General features: G+C 39.7%; 1 protein-coding gene across 2 annotated transcripts in view; it reads right to left on the bottom strand.

Annotated features, from left to right (window-relative positions):
- Positions 1-22,178, bottom strand: part of LOC116722959 (aryl hydrocarbon receptor-like) — a 42,422-nt gene extending 20,244 nt beyond the window's left edge. Inside the window, exons 1-2 of one of the 2 annotated variants that reach the window (XM_032567394.1) lie at positions 21,765-22,178; positions 8,221-8,411 (exon numbers count right to left, since the gene is read on the bottom strand). In XM_032567394.1, coding sequence (XP_032423285.1) covers positions 8,221-8,411; positions 21,765-21,823 — 250 coding nt within the window. In that variant the 5' untranslated portion in view covers positions 21,824-22,178. The remainder of the gene's footprint in view (positions 1-8,220; positions 8,412-21,764) is intronic. The other variant, XM_032567395.1, reaches the window with a different exon arrangement.
- Between the last annotated feature and the right edge of the window lie 427 nt (positions 22,179-22,605).

The raw sequence follows: 22,605 nt of genomic DNA, 5'->3' as shown, positions 1-22,605 counted from the left end.
CAAACTATCCCTTTAAAGAAATAAGTTGGTTTTATACCTCTCACACAGAAAAGCAATCCAAATAAGTGGTTAAAACTGAAAAAGTTAATCAGCATGTTAGCTTTTGTCATAGCTATTAAATATTGAAAAAAGTAAAATAAAATTGTTGATTTTTAATGGCAAAACAAAAGGTAAATTAACTACACAGCTTCTCCAAAAGTCTAGGAGAATTTTTTTTTTAAATTTCCATCTTATTTTACTCTCAGTTGTTCCTGCTGTCTTGTTGCTGCTTGTTGAAACCCCCCTGCACTTCAGCTAAAAGAATCTGTCTTGATCTTGGTTTCTCAGATGTCCTTTGAAGCTGCAGTCAGCTTGTATAAACTCTACTCGGGTGAGGGTGAGTCTGTTTTCTGATTGGAGATAATTGCCTGACTGAAAAGTATATATATATGGTATGATGTTACCGTATGCAGAGAAAATCTAATGTCTCAGTGCTTACAGGAACAACACAAAGGCCTGGTGTGGTGAATGAAGAGCAAATTGGTCTTAACAGCAGCTGTGCAGTGTTTTGAGAGCAGAAATGAAAGCCTGTACCACCCACAACACGATCCAGTGGGCTGTTATGGGATTTGGATCAGAACTCAGTAGTACACATGGCGCCACACTCTGAATGCTGATGAGCCATTTACCAGGCCACTTTGGTCATTTTTTCCCTTTAAAGAAAATACTTACTGAACTAACCAAATACTGCTGCCAGCTAATCATTCAGCTAGACAGCCAGCAGAGCAGAGGAGGAACACAACCTCACTCACATTTCATTCACTGACACACTCGTGGAGTTATTGTTTTTCTTCAGACTGAAGGTTTATTTAAAATATATGAATTTGTTTGGGTGCTGAAAAGTTTGACTTCAGGTCTAGTAATGAAATAGTAGAAAGTAATAATTTCCTACAACAACTGTATCTGTAAAGTATTTCTGGTCGTTAGCAAAATCTCAGAAAATACTTCATCTAAACCTTACAACTTCAACTGCCAGAGACTGGACTAGGACACTGTCAAACTTCATAGTACAGATTTATTGTCTCAATTCACACTTCAGGCTTAAAGTTGCAGTATGCTACATTTTTTAAAAAAAATCTGTTTTTTAAATATTTGTTAAAACGGTCACCGTCTCTTAACAGTATGAGGCAAATAATCTGTGAAAAAAAAATCAAGCTCCTCCACCTCCTCTCAGTGCTGCTATTGCTGTCTGAAGAAATGCACCACTGCCGGTCAGAAATAATTCTGATAGCTCTGACTGACAGTCAGTCAGAGTCAGAAGGAGTGTCTTAGAGCTGTTAATCAACTTCATGTACTCATTGCTCAATATGCTAATGGCAGAGAAACAATCTAACATTCCAGGAAAACTGTTTATCTGCCATCATCGGTCATTCGATGACCATGCTAACTAGCCTGAGCATTCACAACATGCTCTGCTGTCGGGGAGAAGCCTTAGCGTAGCAGAGCAAGGGGCAGGTTGTGACTGACAGCCCTAAGACTCTCCTTCTGGCTCTGATTGGCAGTTTCTGACTAAGCAACGTATTTCTACAATTAGCTCAGGGAGAAAGCAAAGGAGCTCAATTTTTTTTGCAGATTTTCTCATTTTACACTGTCACCACATAGTGAGAGCTTGAACAAATATGTAAAAAACAAGTTTCTTAAAAAAGTTACAGAGTGCAGCTTTAATTTGCAAACAGGAAGCCTTAGGGCTCCCATATACTCGGGCGTACTAATGTGGCATTCTGTGGCCCGAGCCGACTCCAAGTGTACTGTCTGGAGACAGTAAAGATTTCATAGTGGAGATGCCGATTGCCTATATTTGTCGTGACAAATTCCTTCATTTTCTACAATTCAAAAAGATACTAGCATGTCTGATGAGCTCGTTGGGCTTCTAGCCCTATTTCTTCTCCACCACACACTTGTCAGTGCTGCACAGAGTGGTAGTCTGATTGCTGAGTGTCCTTTAGGAACTGGATAAAAACCGAAGAATCTTTTTTAAACAAATTTGTTGAGTTAATGTTTTCTGTCTTTGACCTTACGTAGCAGCTTGTGTCATTACGTAGCAGCTTGAGCAATTTCAGAGTTGCAAATTGCTCACACAGCAGCAGCCAAACCCAGTGTGCAGTAAAATGCTCTAAAGAACTAGTGACATATTGACACATCAGCTGTCTGGCCTTCTTATCTGTCATCAGTATTTCTAATCTGCATTTTGCATATGTCTGCATTTTTGATGATTTTGTATTATGTGTTGCCATCATTTAAAACTGATCTAAGCTCAAATAAAGCAGAACTTTCCAAAGAACACCACTAATAACATGGCTCAGTATCAGAAAACAATAGGCCTGCTTTGTGCGCCACACCTTTGTGAATTCTTCCTGCAAACAGCTGAGGCAGCTCTAGTTTAAACGGCTCCTTCATGGTGTTTATCAAGATGAACGCTATAAGCTCCATGTCAAAACTGGATGATGCAACTACACTCTATACAAGTTTCATCTGACTGAAAATCGTCAGATGAGACGATGGGCTACAGCATCAGAACCCCAGACTAGATGCTAACTTAGATTCTGGATTACAAATTGAAGATTTTTTTTCCCCACTTTATGAGTTGGAGCCAGTTTCAGCTTAAATGGATACATTGAGACATAATAACAGCTATAAAAATCCACCAATAGCTGTCCAGAACTTCTGTTTGTGTTGCAGTCCTCATGTGATGCAACCCAACCTGGCTGTTCAATCTTTAGGTGACGTGTGTTTGCATAGGATCATAATCAGCTCTATTCTCAAACTTTGTGAACACAAACAAGGAATCTAACTTTGGTTCCGCTCTGCTTTCATCTAGCAGATAAACATATTTGAAGAATTAAGTGAACAGAACATGATTTATGATCCAAGATCACACACATTAAAGCTTAAACTTCAGCTGTTATAGAGGCTCCAGCAGCTGCCATCTTGTTTGTGTCCCCCTAACCCTGTGTCCTACCCTTCTATTACAAAAGAATACAGATGGTGCTCACAACTTTAGAGCTCATAATCTCATGGTGGTCATCATCAGTAAATCAGCTGCGTTTGATTTGTTTGGAAAAATTAACCTTTAATATAAGGTTCATAGAGCTTTTCAAAAATAGTCATTCAATTCAATTACAAAATACTTTATTAATCCCAAAGGGAAATTAAATGTTGTTGTAACTCATGAATTTAGATTCTTCAAGGAGTTATTGGAGATTGTGATGGCTGTTGACAGGAAAGATCTTTTACCCTAAACTAAGTATTCACACCCCAACACAAAGGATTGCATAATTATGCAAAATTAGTGAAAGGGAAACGGATGTATTATTTTCAACATTTTTGTCATTTTTTCTGTGGCGTCATCCACTCCACTGTAGCTCGCTTGCAGTCTGTACATCTGACTACATTCATGGATATCTCAGGTGATTTTAATCATGTCATCATGGACAAAACCCTGCCCAACTACACCCAGTATGTGAACTGTCCCATCAGAGAGGAGAGGATTCTGGACTAACATAAAAGATGCATGCAGTTCCTTTCCTCTTCCTCCGCTTGGCCAGTTCAATCATAACCTGGTGCACCAGCCGATGTAACGTCCCTCTGATGAAGAGGCAGCCTGCAACCACGAGAACAGTGAGGAGGTGGTCACAGGAGGTCACTGAGACACTACAGGGATGTTTTGAGGCCACTGACTGATAGGCACTCTGCGAGCCAAACATGGAGGACATCAATAAGCTCACTGAGTGCATAACACTCTACATCAACTTCTGTGTTGTATCCATCATCCCTAAAACTGTTTATTGTTACCCAATAACAAGCCCTGGTCAGATCAAAACCATCCTGAATGAGAAGAAAAGGCCTTTCAGAAATGGCAACAGGCCATGATGTGAGAGTAATACAGAGGTGCTTGAAGATGAAGATCAGAAGAGCAATGAAGGGTTATAAGATGAGAAGAAACTCCAGCAGAAAAACACCAGAGAGGCCTGGAGAGGGATGAGGACTGTCACTGGGTTCAGGTCAGCAGGCAGTAGTGTGGTTGAAGGCTACATTTACAGAGCCAATGAACTCAACCTGTTTTTTAACAGATTTGACTCTGCAGCCCCTGCATCTCCCGCCCGCACTCCCATCAATACCACTGCTGCTTTTCCAACTACTCTTCGCTGCCCCTCTTCAGAATCCTTCGTCCGAGTGTGAGTTTCACCTTCACATCTCCTTACCTCCTCTTCTATTCAGTCACCTTCTTCCACCTTCTGAGGAGGAGGACCAGAATGAATCTATGGTTGCCAGTGCTATGCTGTTGTGTGCTGCAGGCTGAAAGTGGAGGACACCAACAGACTGAAACAAACTGATCTGCAAGGCCAGCAAAGTTGTTGGAGTGGAAATGGACTCTCTGACAGTGGTGTCAGAGAGGAGGATCCTGGCCAAGATGCAGGTCATCTTACACATCGAGTTTCATCCACTTCATGACGTGTTGGCTGGATACAGGAGCAGCTTCAGCCACAGACTCATATTACCGAAGTGCAACACAGAGCGACACAGAAAATCATTTCAGATTTTACAATCCCCAAATCTGAGTAACTTAATTATCATTTTCTCTGCACTTGTGTGTGTGTGTGCGTGGGTGTGTGTGTGTGTGTATATATATATACTGTATATAATCTCATCAGAGTTCATACATTTGATCTCTTATGGTTGTTTTTGTATTAGCAATATTTACACCTTGGATGGAGTAGCTTGTCAACTAATAAACAATTTCAGGGTCGGATCAGCAGACTAACTGCAAACAGGTCAGAATGGATGATTTTTAAGGTGGACATGGTGTAAACAATCTTATAAGCAATTTTCTTTCTCTCCTTCGTTTAACCAGGTAAAACCCCATTGAGATCCAGATCTCATTTTCAAGAGGGACCGTGTTTTGGCTTGGTACAACACGACTCCTCCATTTGGAATAAACTTCAACATTCCCCAATAAAAGGACTTCCTGTTATGCTGTCCGTCTTTAAATCCTGGCTGAACGCTCTACTGTACAAACAATATTCAATAATAGTGAAAAAACCCAGCTTTACACTTTGAATGCTTTAATGTGGCCATTGCAGGATTAAATTACTTACATTCAGAAAAAAGTCAAAAAACCTCCAATACTATCTCACTGAAGGAAAATGACACTAAATAAAAGCCCCTTACAACAGTATTGTCAAGTAGTTACATGTCACAGTCCTCTGCTGCAGCTCTTTCATGCAGCCACTTATAAGTTTTTATCAATTTAACTGGCCTGTTCTGAGTCCCACCTTGAAAAGCTGCAACATGTTCATGTCAATAAGGTCATAACTTGTCCTCTGCCTCCAGCAGTACTCAGAGAAAAGGCAACAGGTTGTGTTGGTGAGTGTCACCAAGGCAGATTTAAGGAGTTTTTCTTCAGTTAGCTCAGTATATATGAGCAGTGAACAACCTGCCAGTCCTGCTAACGTGCAGAGCAGTAGAAGTAGGTGAAAGGGTGTGAGAGGAAACAGCAGTGGAAATTCACGGCTCATCTGACGGCATGTATCATGTCTGTTTTTACTCCCCATGCAGTCTAGTCAGTAAACTGGACCTACGAGAGTTTTCTACCTCGGCTCCGTTATGTTCATGTAGAATGAAAACCATCTCATCGTGTTGATACAGCACTTGGACAGGGGGTCTCTGTCGCTGCAGCAACCATATTTACAGACACACAACTACAAGAATCCCAAAGCAAAACTAACAGAGATCCAGACTTCACATTACTTATCATGCCTTCTAAGTCTGAGCATTCACTTAGCACATAGCTAATGTTGGAATGCTCAGATCACCATGGGAGTCAGTGGGTGTGGTTCACACAAAGGGTGAGGAGAAGGCAAAAACACTGAGGATGTGTTGCTTCCTAAAACTACATTCTTGCATGCTCATCATTCCTGCCTGTCAAATGAAAATGTTTCTGCCAGAACATTTTCATGTGACACTGTTAATTCGGACATGGCTTCTCCATGTTTATCTCATTTACAGAGCAGCAGTGCACCCCGAGCCATTCCCCTCCTACAGGAACCCAACCACACTCTTCACACAGGATCATAAAGAAAACATTGTTCACTGCATGGCTAAGCTATGTACTGTTTCTTTTCAGTCTGCATTTCACAGCAAGTGAAACATCCTGACAGACGGCTGTGCTAAGAGAAAGGGACTTGCTCGCTAATCAGCATTCAGACCTGCTGCTAGAGTCATTACACCGTGTTCCAAATTATTATGCAAGTGATATTTTCTCCAATTTTCTTAAATGGTCAATGCAAATGATGGTCAGTATAATTTTCAAGTCATGAACTATTACAGTATAAATCAAATTTTACTGAACAAAGCTCCCCCTGAAAACAGTATTTTTTTCAAAAATAAAAAACTCAAAATGCACTGTTCCAAATTATTATGCACAGCAGATTTTCTAAACATTTTATGGAGTACAAAGAACTGCAAACGGTCATTCTTTAAATGTGCAGCATTAAGTGGTCACATGTACTAAAGTCAAAAGCTATTTCAATCAAAAACATCTTAACAGACCGAGTTAACATAGGACCCCTTCTTTGATATCACCTGCACAATTTTTGCATCCATTTAACTTGTGAGTTTGTGGAGTTTCTGCTTGAATTTCTTTGCAGGATGTCAGAATATCTTCCCAGAGCTGCTGTTTTGATATGAACTGCATTCCACCCTCAGATCTTCTGCTTGAGGAAACTCCAAAGGTTCTCAATAGGGTTGAGGTCAGAGGAGGATGGTGACCACACCATGAATTTCTCCCCTTTTATGCCCATAGCAGCCAACAATGACACAGTGGTATTCCTTGCAGCATGACATGGTGCATTGTCATGATGAAGATGATTTTGCTATGGAAGCTACAGCTCTTCTTTTTGAACCATGAAAGAAAATGATCAGTCAGAAAGTCCATATACTTTGCTGAGGTCATTTTCATACCTTCAGGGTCTCTGAAGGGGCTGACCAGCTCTTTCTCTCTCTCCCCATGATTTCAGCCCAACAAATGACTGGGCTGAATGACTCGGCTGTGATGCTGACATCACAGCCGTACTGGGATGTGGTGGCCATCTACTACTGCGTCCATCTGGACCATGCTGGACCTGTTTGAAAATTAATCTTCGTGTACGGCTTGGCCCACTGTGACCGTTTCTGCTTGTGAGCTTTGGTTAGGGGGGCCCAAAAGTAGGTTCATGCACCGCAAGCCTCTGGAGGATCCTCCACCTTGAGGTTCCAGAGGCACCCTAACCCTAATCAACCCAGCTCTCTGAAATTAATTATAGTGATTCAAAGAGCCCTGACACACAATACCATCTATAAATTTAATAGCACAACAAAAAATTTAATCTTTATGACACTTAAATCCAATTTGTATAATAATTTGGAACACGGTGTAGAGGAGCCTACACAACCACTGAAACAGGTTTCAGGCAGAGTCCATACTAGGAGGGGCAGAAGGGGGCCTGCAGCAGCCGGATAAGCATAAGGTTAAGTTTTGTTCTCTTCTTTTTGCTGAAGAGTTCATCAGTCAGTAAAGTTCCCAGTAATCTAAAGCCTCCAGTGTCAGACAGCATGGCTACACTTCACTTAGGACCAGTTTGAATTCTGCCTGGGGTTTACACTCAACATATCCTGATAAAAAAACAGAATTCTTTTTCTGTATGCTCCACTTCATCCAAGGGTCTGAATTCTCTGCTGTTCAGAAACCTTTGCTGCCTGGAAGTGTGGACTCTGTTAAAGTTGTAAATTTATCCAACTGCTAACCTTGACCCGTGACGTATATAATGTTCCAGTTCAACATTATGAAGCTTTCCACTTTCAACTTAGTCCAGAAGGAGAGAATGTTGACGCTGGGGTTCCTTTAGGTACAAACTTTTTAAACTACTTGGAATAATAAACTGAGTTTGCTGCACTCTCTCATAACTCCATTGGAATGTATGTATGATTGAATTGAAATTTTTTGTAAATGCTTTTAGATGGTTGGTCGGTGCTACATAGATAAACTGAATGGAATTATTGAAGTTGGTACGTCAGCTTGAACAACAACAACATATGAGTGAAATTAGTGAAGGTTTAAACTAATAGGCAGGTGTCCATAGCAACATGTGATCCTTGCCCCACGCAGCATCAGATTGGGGATAATTGAAGTCTCAGACAGCTTACCTTTAAAGTAGCTCTTGACCCTGAGATATCCCACGCTCAGGCGCAGGACGGAGAGCTTGTCCAGGCGGGAGCGAACCTCATCAGGGAAAGGCAGCAGCTCCATCAGTCGGTCCAGCTCCCCGTTCAGCCGATCCCGGTGGCGCTTGGAAGGGTTCGATTTAATAACTTCATTGTTGTCAGCGACCTTCTTCCTGAGGGGTGAACAGAAAATATGTGTTCAGTAACAGAGGAGTTCAAGCCTGACTAACCGGCTCTTCCATCAGCGTAGCAGCTGCTGTGCGACATGTGGTGATCAGCCACCAACACAGACATCACTTATCTATCAATACAGAACCTCCTCTCACACATCTGAAAGTGGCTCTACAGAAATGCCATGTTCACAGCAAGTTCAGACAGATAGACCCAGCAGTCTGACTCAGGTAATTACTGCTGCAATTCTCTTTGCAGTCAGCTGACATGAAGCTGTGTGCTTTGGACAGTATTTTATCACTGCTTAGTTTTTACTGTCAGAAAGGGAAGTTCTCATTTAGATTGAGCCATATTAAACAGGAAACACATGGTGATTTTACAGAGCTAGAACAGGGAAACGCTTAGATCACTGCTGACAGAAATAACATGCTGATAAGAACAAACACTGTCACAACACAGCATTTGCTTCAATTATTACGTTAGACTAACAGTGTATTCAATCCTGCTTAGTCCTCTTTAATCCAACTCAAGTTTGTTTGCCTAGAAATTTCAGTTTGTTTGGGTAGGTGTGAATGCATACTCAAACTCTGATGAAGACTAAGAAATTGAACTCTGGTCCGCCTAAAAGTCTCAGTCTCCATTCAGTTGAAGTGAACTATGATGCTGTTCAAATGCATATATGGATGCAAGCAGACTAGAGACCACTGATGGTTAAATATTTAAGCACTAGTGAATGGTTGCCATGGGAGAATAAAGGATTCCTCAGACTTGCATAAAAGAATCAAAGCAATACTCCAGATATGTTTTGATGAAGGAATGGCATGATGTGACATGATGTGAAGCTTAAACAAGACCAGGTTCAGCAGGTGAAATCATTCCCAACAATACAGCAAGAGTGAAAACAACAACTACAGTCAAACCCAAAATAGCTTTTCTTCAGATTAAACCACAAGGGTCCTGGAAGTATGTCTAAACTAAATCCAGAGGGAAGCTTATTAACCACGATGTACAACACTGCACTGTTTGTCTGCAGGGTGATGGAGGTTTCCTGATTTGGGCCTGTACCCGGACCTTCCACTCATCAAGGCATTTTCACCAATATAGTCAGAGAACTGCTCTGTTTCACAGATAGGGTCATGCAGCAATACAATGACCAGAAACACAGCTGCAGATCCATCACACAGCAGCTGTACATTAAACAAACACAAAAGAACAAAAATAAAATCCTGACAATGTTAATGACCGAACAGCAGATGAGGAACCCCAGTAGAGCTGTGCAGAACCTGAGCAGACAAGCCACTATAACCTAAACAGGACAGAATTATAATAATACTCACTTATTATGCAAAGAACAATATGTCATGCCCTTTTCTTTATGTATTAAATCTCAGTCTTAGAAAACCAGATGATCATGGAGTAAAAAACAAAACAACCCTCAATGTTTCATGTAATATTTGCTTAACCTCTGAAACCTGAATGATGGTGATCCAAACAGAACAGACTGGGCAGGCTATTTGTTTCATCTTATTCTACTCATCAGAGATGCATTAAACAGTTCACATAACAGAACAGAACAGTTCACATAACAGCAGCAAGCTAAACACACAACCCAGCTCCTGGTTGTTTATGAAGCATCACTTTCACTGAAAGAGAAGCTTGGCTCCACAAGCCACACAGTTAGAAACAGGTTACTACTAAACAGTATACCTTCATAATATGAAAGGTCAAAGGTCAGATTAGTTTAATGGGCCACGCTTCTTAAAGCGGTCCAAGGTGAAAGGAGCTAGATGCTGCAGCTGCTCTGCAGTTATCCAACCGTCTCCCTGACAAGATTGGCATGTTTTACCAGCTTCATTTTGGACAAAAATTTTCTTCCACTTGACCATGGAGTCTCTAGATGAGTCTTGATCTGAGTTCACTTCAGCAGTGGTTTTCTCATTGCGGCTCTCTCATAAAGCTTTGACTGGTGAACAACCAGCAGTTGTTGTCTGCAGAGTCTCTGTCTTACACATGGACCAGACTCCTTTCATGTCTTGATGATTTATCTGAACTCCAGGGGATGTTCAGGGCTTAGAGATTTTTGTCTCAATTCATGACTTAAATGTTTGTCAATAGAGTAAGTAAAGTAGCAAACTTTACTTACCAAAAGTAAGTAAAGTTTATTTATAAAGTGCTTTCCACAGACATAATCCACAAAGCGCTGTACAATAAAAATCTACCTTAAATTACACAAAGAATAAAACAACCATAAGAAACACAATAAAATCATGACATAAAAGCCTGGGAAAATACAAGCGTTTTAAGTTTAGTTTTCAGTCTCGTATATGGAACAACCAAGAGGTTCACTGTTTGAGAACAAAGGAAATGGGCAGGAGAGTATTTAGTTAAAAACTGACAATCAGGAGTCTGGCCATAAAGCTCTAGTCAGCACAAGACTAATCAGCACAAGGAGGCCAGTGTCCTGAATGTAAGACCAAAGTGATGTGACTGAATTTACTGAATTTGGTGAGAAGTTTGGCTGTTGCATTCTCTATTGATTGCAAATGTGAAATTGCAGACTTACGCTTCCAGATCTAGTTGTCTTTATACTATAATCACTGGAGACTCAGCTGATCTCCATTCCACTCGTTGTGAGCCTACTAACCGAGTCTGGAACAATTCATCAAATGATTTGAGTACCTTGATTATTACATTTCTTTGAGGCAAATTATCTGCCTTGAAGCTTCATTAAATTGTGTTTTGCTGTTGTGTTCTGGCCAGATAATTATTTGTGTTGCACAACACTCTCACTTCTGCCAGTGAGTTGTTGACGACTGCTAAGTGTGCATAACAAAGGTCCTCTTTTCCCCAGACATGTCCACTTTTCACATTCTGGGGCATCTGCAGAATTAAATTGATTGATAAAAATATGTGGGTTTTCATTGTTTTTGGGGGATCAATAGACATCCTTAAATTGACTGGCACATCATGTAACACGATAGCTGCTGCCTAGTGGTTGGTTCAGAGCAAACGGCAGCAAAGTATGCAGCGGGTGTATGTATACAGGTGGAATAGAAACACATACACTGTAGCTGATGCTTAACGCAAGCGCAGCTTTACGAACAAATCAGAAAATAAATGCCATACTCCCTGTTGCAACAAATGGGTGGCGGAGCACAGTGTGGGTTATACATATCTGTATGTCTGTGTTTGATGAAGTGCCAATATCTGTTGCTCACATGAACACAAAATACTGTGCAAAGTGAGAGTTCATCTATTAAATTGACTGCATGTAAATTGAAAACTAGAGCATACACATTTTAATCAAGTTTATTTATATAGCACATTTGAGCAACAAGGCCGTTGAAAACGCTTTATATCATAAAAACATAACGATAAAGGGTTATGAAAACCTCATACAGTCACCAATTGAGAAAACAGTATCTAACAGTACGTATTGTCAAGTGCCATCATCAAAATCATCATTACACATCAAATATTTTGGTCAATGTTTAATTTATTGCGGTTCAAAAGAAACTCTGAACAAGTGAGTTTTAGTCTTGATTTAGAAGAAACTCAGTGTTTCAGCTGTTTTGCAGTTTTCTGGAAGCTTGTCCCAGATTTGTTCATAGAAGCTGAATGCTGCTTGTTTGGTTTGGTTCTGATTCTGGGGATGCAGAGCAGTCCAGAACCAGGAGACCTGATTGGTCTGGAAGGTTGATATAACACCAGCAGATCTTTAATGTATTGTGGTGCTAAGCTGTTCAGTGATAACAACAACAACTAACAACAGTATCCTAAAGTCTATTCTCTGAACTACAGGGAGCCAGTGGATGTCAGCTGATGTCAAACTGGCAGCATTGTCAAGTGATAATTTGATGAAAGAGTAGGAACCTTCATGCAGCTGCAGGGGAAAGTTCCAGAAACTGCAGGCATGATAAAACCACTGTCAGCTGCTCTGGGTAGCAGCTAGTCAAGATCAACCGAATACTAAGCCTCATGATGTTAGATAAGATTGAGGGCGGCGGGGGGAGAGGTCTGTAGGGGTCAAGGCTCATGACTACATGTGACACAATGATTTCAGAAAAACTGCAGAGTCTGACCAGTTCTGATCGCATCGGATCACAAGGTTTCAGACCTATGTGCGGTCCAGGCAGCAAATCCTTGATTTCCCAGAAGTTCTTTCTTTAGAGAAATGTTGTTTAATGACAGGCTATTCAATTTCCTCCTCCTCCACCACTAACCGCCCGCTGCCCTCATGCTGCAGTTCTACCTTCTCAGAAATGATCTCACTCTGCAGAAATGCTCTGCAGAGACAAAAGCCGGCATTCAAAACCTTTTTCTGCTCCTTGGTTTGGGGCTCACATGGCTGAGCAGACATTGGGCTGTTCTGTCTGAAGGAATGATACTATAACTGGTCTATCTACTTCTATCTGGATTCCAGATCAGAGCACATCTCTGCCGGGTTAATAAGGATGAAACGTGTGTGAAGACATTGACACGTTGGTCTGGAAGCAGGCAGGGCGTCTGCCTCTGTGGCTCTGAAGCATGACATGTTGGCTCTACACATGGACGCCTGCTGATAAAAACAGATGCAGCTTCGGTTTACAGAAGCTGCCTCAAAGACCTTTACAGAGAGAAGGAGACGAACATGTGCTTTACAATAAAATGACGAAAGGGCCAGAACCAGATAAGCTGCAGTCACTTCAGCTACATTCAGTAAAAACACAACCAGGAGCAGAAGTTCGGTGAAATGGGGTAAAGACAACAGAACTCCAGAGAGCTGTAAGGTAAAAGTGTCTTCTGACTAAAACATTTCCTGAGGAAAAACCTCAGAAAAAGCAGAAAAAGTTGATTACAAAAATTTCACAGGAAGACCTTTTATAGTTCAATACATTTACTTGTGTGAACAGTACTACACCGATTCCAGGACTAGAACCTGAATTGATCTTTGTGAGTCATCACTGGATTTTAAAAAGATCAACAATTCAGTTACTGAGAATTCTGGGTATTTTCCAGTCAAATTAAAGTATACAGTACAAGCCAAGGTTATTACAGTAAACTGAAAGTAAAATAACGAAAAGTGAAATTGAGAAAACATTTTTGTTAACTAAACTAAATAAAGACAGTAATTAATGGGGAACTACATTGTGTGTTTATAAAACTAACTAAAATATACTGAAATTACAGATATAATATCTTTTGTTTTTGTGTTTATGAATTTATTTATTAGCCTTTCAAACTGATGTGAAATGTACTTTTCCCCCACACAAGCAGTTTACATCAGCTGTCAGTCAATTACAGCAGAGTCAGTTGGTTGTTCAACAATAACTGAACCCAACTATAATGAAGAAACTCAAAACTATAATAACAAAATAACAAACTAAATGTTTACATGCAGAGCATACAAAAACAAACATTTTCTTTACTAGGTGATCAATTTTAAATCTGTAAATAAATGAATATATTTAAAAAGATAGTTCAATGGGTGTGAAGAGGACAGCTGGAGGTACACAATGGTCATTTTTCCCTTCTGTTTTTCTGAATAATTCCATCTAATCATATTTATTCATCAAGAAAGCATCTTATTGGGTGAATGAAACAAAAAACATTAACAAATGAATAGCTGGAGGGCAACTTTTATTGTTATTCCATTTTACAAATTTAACAGAACATTATTTTACAAAACAAGAAGTGTTTCCCCTTCATTTTTTAAAGAATTCAGATATTATGTGCAAAGCTAAATATCTTGTGTGTAACATAGAACTAACATAAAAATTTCCCTTTTAAAAATGCATTGGAGTTGAACTGAATTCTAAAATAATTATCTCATAAAATGACCTGTATGTAAAAGCTAATGATCAGGAATTGTTCATTTTTATTTCTTCCATCTGCCTTGCTATCTTCTTCTCCATTTTCTGAGTAATCATTGTATCCTTGCACTTGTGGTCAACTGAGTAAAATGTACAGAAAGGTTTTCTTCCGTTTTATAAAACTTGATGGCCCTAAATGCCGTGCTAAGCTTTGGGTTAATTATGGGTTTTTTTTCTGGGAAGTTTCATCTGTCTGTGTGGAGAGGTAACAGCAAGTACGTGAGCATCAGTGGCCAAACAGAAACTACTGTACATCCTTCCGTTCTTCCATAACAAAGCTTTTTATTCCATCCTCAATTAGGCCATCATTGCACAATAGTGTAATTGTGTGTTTAAAGGTAAGAAGTGCCTACATTATGATCATCTACATCACAGGTGTCAAACTCCAGTCCTCAAGGGCCGGACTCCTGCAGTATTTAGATGTGCCACAGGTACAAAACACTGGAATGAAATGGTTTAATTACCTCCTCCTTGTGTAGATCAGTTCTCCAGAGCCTTAATGATCTAATTATTCTATTCAGCTGTGTTGCAGCAGAGGCACATCTAAAAGTTGCAGGACAGCGGCCCTTGAGGACTGGAGTTTGACACCCCTGATCTACATCTACCTTTACACATGCGTGCAATAGCCGTGTACATTATGGGAGGCTTTAATCAAGCCAGCAGACTATAATTAACTGAGATTGCCAAACAGAGAACTTGACACAGCAACCAGTAAGAGAGTTGATGCTTCATAACAGTGAGCAAGATCAGAAGCAACAAAGACAGATTGAGAGAGCTTTCAGTCATGCTGTGTGCCCCACACAGTTAATTAGTTGGGAACAATGAGATGGCCACCAGTAGTGTATTTACATCAAATCCACTGACTTTCAAACGTATTTTACCTCCCATCATGTCACATCAGCAAACCTCTATTTTACTGTATGTGACAGATAAACACAAAAAAGACTTTTATTTTTGTACATATTGAATTGTAAATAAAATTCTAAAATGTGAACATTGGTCACCATCTTTATGGTGACCAATGATGGTGGTGGATGGAGGTGAATCCAGGACAATCTTGAAAGAAAACCTGATTCAGGCTACAAAAGATGAGAGACTGGAGTGGAGGTTCACCTCCAGCAGCAAAACAGCCCCAAATATCCAGACAGAGTCCAGACGGAAGAAGTCTATACAGGTCCAAAGCTGGCAGAGACTTGACCCAAAGAACATACATCAAGTCTTGTAATTATCTTTCTTCACCTGTATAAATCAAGACAGGTAACATGCAATATTTTGACTTTTAATTACTAAATACAAAACACCAAGCAAGAAAAAACAACTTTCACTATTCTGAAAACAATATACCACCTAAGAGTTATCTCCTCCCAATTTATTTATATCCATTTATTTCTGCACTTCCCTCCAAAGTCCTATGTCTAGAACAGTAACATTTCAAGCTGATTTAACATTTTATGGACAAGCAAGCACAAAGTGTTGCTCTAACATTTAAGAAGAGTCTGCACCACACCAAATTAGTTTATAAGGATGATGAACAGCAAAAATAACCGGCAAGATGCATAGCAGGTGTCCCAGTAATAAAAGCCAATCTTAATGGGCCACTCTGCCATGGAATGCCCCAGAGGAATGACCACAGCATTTTATGCTTGGGCTCAATGCTGCCTTTGTGCAGCTGGCTGCGCAGGAAACATCAGCCCCAAAATCTCCAGAAACACAGACGTCTACAGACAAGGCACCTCTTTCCTTTGGAATTTACCCTGGGAATGTCCAGATCTCTGTGTGAGCACAGCACATGTATCCATGCTGGACCCAGAGAGGACATTGGTACGTCAAGCTCCAGGGATGCAGGTTTCTGTCCTCTATTTACCTATACACTAAAACACATGGCGGACATCTTTAAAGTGGAGATATTACTGTATGAAGAACCTCCAGGTCGTGTTACCTGTAGTCAATGATCAGAGACAACTTCTCCAACTAACAGATCGAGTAATTTCATCTTCTGATGACTGAAACAACCCATCAAAACCCGTGTCCTGTGGGAAAAAAGGAGAATCCACCAAAGGCGTAGTCTTTCTAGGCAATGAGGGCTTGTGGTTCACCACTTTGTGCACAGTCTGTGAATGAATACAGGATAAGCTCAGTAAGGAATCTGAATGCAAAACTGAAAAAGAGGAGGATCCTTCAGAGCACAAGCTGACTGAATAGATCTCTGTGAACACAGGCCCACTGAGAGGCCTTTGACCTTCAAGACCCCACTATATGAAAGAACCATTACACCACTCTCATCAATATTACCACATGCAGGGCTTCCCCCAGTGTAATACAAGTCTGGCGGGCCACCAGGCTTTACTTGCCCATCATTATTTGGACAATTCACATTGACTGTTAAACTGTGTTTTAGGTTAGGCATTAGCAGGCTGTGATACTGTATTTCCATGTTGTACTAGTAAGATGATCTTCTCCACCCATCTGTAGCAGAGCTTTAATACTTTATAAAGCAGCTACAAACTGACAGTATAACATACAGAAATATGATCCTTAGTGCTGAAGAAAACATGTGGTACTGTGTAAACAAGGCCTCAAGTGAAAAGGGTCACCTTCCAATCAGCAGGTTGACCTGCTCAAGTCTTAAAGTCTTACTTGACACCTAATTAAAGTTACACATGTCCTGCAATATTCTAATCTGTGTCTGATTGTGGGAAAAAACATATTTGTTGGTTTGTTTATTTGGATCCCTATTAGCCATTGCCATAACAACAGCTACTCTAAAAAAAAACATGTATTACAAAAACATTTACACACACTAAACATAATATTAGAAACATAGTATATTAATTCAATGTACAATTATAGCACTTTATGTAATAAAATAAGTAAGCAAGGCTCCAGCATTTGTTACATTTAAAACAGATGAAGGAAGTGAGTTCTATGTTTTCATTCCTTTTCTTTTGTCCAGCATTCCTGTTGAATGGTGGAAGAGTAAAACAACATTTAAAGCATGCCTTGTATTAAAATTGTGCTAAAAGTTTAGCTAAATAAAAGATGATTATATAAAACAATTGGTATCTTACAGTAGATGCTACAATAATTCTAAAAATTTTTTTTTTTAAAACTTAAGAGGACAATTTCTACCTTTTTTAACCAGTGGCCAATCCAATGCTTTGTGCATATTTAGAATATTTATAAGTCTTAATGATTTGAGGATTAAATTTAAGGGTCTATAATGTTAACATATTTAACAACTAGTTGTCTTTCCATAACTAGGCAACTCATATACAAGGTGCCTTATACTGAATGGAGAGCAGCCGTATGGAGGAAGTTTATTTGACACAAACAGAAAGTCTTTATAGATTGTGAATAGATTTTCTAGCTAATTTGTAAGCCCATTTGTAAGGACCATTAATAAAATACAGTAAAATTCCATCCATCCATCCATTATCTTACACGCTTATCCCAACTTTGGTCACCAGCTGGTGCTGGTGCTGGTGCCTATCTCCAGCGGTCAACAGGCAGTCCATCGTAGGGCAACACAGAGACAGACAATCACACACACACACACACCCACATGCCCACACACACACACCCAAGGAGAATCTAGAAAGACCAATCAAACTGACAGTCATGTTTTTGGAGTAAAATAAAAAATTTCAAATACTACATCATTAAACTTTAATAAAACATGAAATTTCAATTTTTTCCATAATTAATAAAAATATTTAATTACAAGGAAAAATGATATGGAATCATTTCAGCTAAATGGTTTATTTATGAAGACAAAATGAATGTATTGCTGGGTTTCAGATGACGTAGCGCCGACGTCACCTAATGTAGGGCAAGAAGTAAATGCAGCCCTTCTGTTGGTCCAGCATCAAAATGCCTAAAGTCTGTGTCATGTATGGTTGTCCCAACTGTTCCAATGGAGAGAAAGATAAACGTTGTTTTCATGTTTGGAAGGTAGTTGGTCATAAGGGAGTTAATCTTAAAAGCTTACCAAAAAAGAGGATAAAAGTGGATCAACAATCTACAACTAAAAACAGGAGGTGCAGAAACTAACAATGCCAGAGTTTGCAGTGCCCACTTTCTGACAGGTAACGATCCCGTCGCTTAAATCGTATTTCCAGATATTTTATTGGACAGTTACTTTGAAGGACAAGCATTCATATGTAAGGTAAGATATATTATTTTTACACCCTAGCTTTGTAGTCCCCAGAGTGCTAATGTCATTAGCAGCTAATTCAGTGCCAAGTCATGGACAGAAAATATAATGTTTATTCAGTGGGACTTTCATGCTAAAAAAAAAAAAAGCTAAATAAATTAAATATAACCTACCCTGACAGTGAGCTGTGACTATTCCCCCACATGGTTCGTGTCTGGCCATGAACTATATTTGTGTGACATGAACTTCGGGAATCTGTAGATCACTACAAATAGTTGACCTACATTGGACCTGAATCCAGCGTCCTACGACTCAATATTAACATAAAACTCCAGCATGAATTTGGATTTACAGAAGCTAAATAAATTATTTACCAGGAGATCCAAGTTCATTTCATAGAAATAACATGGGTTAGTTTGTTGTTAGCGATAGCACTGTTATCATAATAACTTAAAATAGCACAACTCACTACTCACCCAGCATAAGCAAGTCATTAAATGCTACTTTTGACCCTAAATATTTGACCCAACCAGATACTAAATAATTATATGCTCCAGACTTTAGAAAACGTTCTTCTGGCTCGTCGTATAGTATGAACTCTGCAGCTCCAGATAATTATGTTGATCGCCTCGACACCAGGTAAATCCTCAAGATTATAGGAGAAGTCTTTTTTACCGAGATAATATGGATCATATCCTAAATACATGCGTATATTGTCAAGATACCTCGTCTCTTCCAGCCCATTTAGGGCATTAGCGTACTCGCTGTGATCCATTTTGCTTTGTTTTCAACTATAGAAATCCAATTCCGGACTTCCATCTGAATTTCGAGAGTTATCCATGTCACATGGTTTTTCATCAAGGTTTAACTGGCAAAGGAGTGAATGGGTCAGGAATAATTCAGTCTACAGAGATATTCATGGTCGACTTTATACTGTAGGTCAAATCCAGAAACTTTTCCAAGGAACAGCTGAATATTCTGAATTTTAGGGTTTTCAAACTTTGTAACACTGCACATAATATTTATGCTCAGAGGTACAAATATAAAAATAATTACAGCCTTCCAAAATGTTGCCTGACTTTGGGATTTTAGTTCACTTCCAGAGTGTAACCTCTGTCTAAGAATCTGAGGTTAAAGTTCAGTGGGTGAGGAACAGCTACTAATAATCACAGTTAAAGCACCAGTCAGTAAAACTAATCTGTCTGATTTCAAATAGTTTAGAAATGTCATGTTAAGCCTTCCCAGATTGGTGTGTAGCAACAATTGCTTCTCTAAAGTGACTGGTGACATCTTACCTCCATTGTGTTGTTGTATCCCCCTCTCCCCGCTTTCCAGTCCCCCCACTCATTTCCTCCAGACCAGCAAACTACCTTAACACCTTCGTTTCACAAATGAAAGAATGAAATGATCAACAGAACCTTGCAACTACTGTCCTTGCTAAACCCAATAGAAGCAACTTAATTTAACTATTCCACTCACAACTTTCCCATTTTGCCTTTGTTATTCTCTAATGAATAATAACACAGGGGATTCCGATGTATGTTTGTACAATAAAGTTCATATTTCCTCATTTCATCCGTGAACATTTTATGATTTTATTTTATGGCATCCTGACATGTCATAAAATATGTCATTATATTATATCTGTTATGGTCAGTCAACTTTATAAAATAAGAGAAGAGATAACCCCTGATGAAACAAAAACTCCTTATGAAGGAGCTACTGTGGTTAGCTATTTTTCACTAAAGTTTGTTGGTTCAAAACATCAAATGGCACATGGTCCACAGCATAACCATGTGCCATATGCCAGACTGTTATGCAATCTGTCCATAGCATAACAGATTGTTATCTGAGGTTCAACATGCTATGTTGATTGTTATGCTATGCTATGCTAAAAACATCTAGCATAAATCTCCAAAACAGCATAAGACTGCAGTGATGTAGCAAAATGACCAGAAACGGGTCATTTTTCTTTGGGAACTTCCTATAAATGACACACAATTCTCTATCACCACAGTTGGTGAACTAAGAAAAACTTTGCCAATTAACCCTGTTCTGCAGTGTGTAAGTGGAAATCACACTGAAAGAAACATCATGGATGGTTCACGGTTGACAACAATACAACTGGCTTTAAAATTAAACAACAAAAAGTCCACTGCTTCTCCAGACTTAAACCCAGTCCCAGACTAAAATTCCTCTTAGAAAAGAGTGGATGTTGACACTGCTGTACTACATTTCAGAACAAATATACGGTACTGGTGTCTAGTAATGTCTCAAAAAAAGGCAGCAATAACTTCCTGACACTAAAGTAAAATAAGCCACAAATAATTTTAATGCTTCATATTGGTTCCTGACTAGATGAACTTGAAAACCTTCGATTTTTTGTTAATAAAGACATTATTTTATGGGTCATTAATTTAAATAGTAATTTTGTTGACTATAGTTTTGTTTTACTTTATGTCTTGTTTGTTCACTACTTGTTTAGGTTTATCATCATCTTTTTATTGATTCAGACAGTGGAACAACCCACAACAAACAGTGTCAACAAAACCAAAAACTATACAGATTCACGACTTTTAATCAGTTTTACACATTAGAAACGTCTGAGCATGATGGCCTCTGTTATAGACCATTTTTCTGGACTCAACCCTAGTCAACAGGTGGCAGTACAGAGAATTAACAGTGAGCCATATTTAAACTCAACTGGAAAAGCCTGGTTGCCACAGCAGCTTTGTAGGGCCGTGAGAGCGCTAAAGACCCACCATGACAAGCGGAGAGCAGAGACGTTCAGCCTGCTGCTGCTGATCCCGAAGCCCTACGCGCTGCGCGAGGCTGGATCACATTACAAAAAGCCAGCGACAGGCTGCGAGCCCCCGCCTCCACCCCCCGCCCTCCTCGGAGCATCGCGTGAGAGCAGCAGCCGACTCTCAAACTTGATTGTGATTAATGCGCGAGGGCAAGATGTCCATGCCAGATCCAAGTAGACACATTGTTAAGGTGGTCTTACCAGCACATAACTCTACATACGCACAAATTCAGTCGTGTCAGTTTCTGTTATCCTGGCAATTGTATCGTTTTTTTCTCCAGAACTCACATACTCCACATGATAGCTGACAGTAATTTTCAAAGCAAAATATTTCATAAGTTAATTTGGATTTAATGAGCTAGAAATAATTTATTGAGCACACTAAAGGTAATTGTAGATGCCTTTCAAACATATTAAACCAGGAGTTAATTACTAGTCAAGAGCGTTGTTTTTTTTAAACTCTGGTAAAAAATGTCTTGGTCGGTTAGCGCACGTAATGTGGCAGCAGAACGGGACATGTGAAGACAGAAGAGAGAGTGCTTACTGCTTGAGGACAGGCTTCTTCCTCTTCTTGTTGGCGTACGTCCCCGGATTATTAAACATGGTGCCACTCGGTTCAACTCAACTTTCCTCCAGCTTTCCGTTCGTTCAGCCCGTTCGCTCTCCCTCTACAACTCAAGATAGGTTCTCTCCGCGGCGGGCCGGTGCCTCTGACAGCTCGCGGGGCTGCCACTGCTGTTGACCTTGCTCGCTCGACGCTGCGGTTCGTGTTAGACTCCTGGATGTTTGGTGAAGAGAAGGAAATGGAAGTAAAGAAAAGTTTGGCTCTGAATTCAGACTATGTCCAGCCCCTTCTCTTTGGATAAACAACGCCACCTTATTATTACAACTCAGAGTCACTTGAGTTCTTTCTCTCTTTCTCGCACACACGTACACGCACCCCGGCACACACGGGGCGTTTTCAGGAAATGTGTAACTGTGTTTTAAGGTGGACTGGATTCTTTGTGCTGGTTCTGTACACCGCTTTTGTAAACTTCACGGTGGGCTGTGATTTTTGACCTATTATCTTTTTTTGACTACACTCCACATTACTAAACCAAATGTTTTCTTATGAAACACAGCGGAACAGATCTATTACAACCATAAATACTCTAATTGAGATTAATTAAATATAGAAAAACATAAAAATCAAATGAAAAAGCAACAAAAGTACGGTAATAGACAACTACAATTTTATGGTGGGGGAGGAGTTATGTGATACACCAACTCTGAGTTATGCAAAACTGAGAAGTGGAAGGAGAATGAGTATGGCTTTCAATGGCTTTTACCGATAAAAATCAAAGAGATATGATATGGACTTGTAGTCACACTCTAAGAAATGAAAT

Source organism: Xiphophorus hellerii, chromosome 7 (genome assembly GCF_003331165.1).
Source record: "Xiphophorus hellerii strain 12219 chromosome 7, Xiphophorus_hellerii-4.1, whole genome shotgun sequence".
NCBI classification, from domain to species: Eukaryota; Metazoa; Chordata; class Actinopteri; order Cyprinodontiformes; family Poeciliidae; genus Xiphophorus; species Xiphophorus hellerii.
This window is presented reverse-complemented; position numbering and strand designations above follow the sequence as displayed.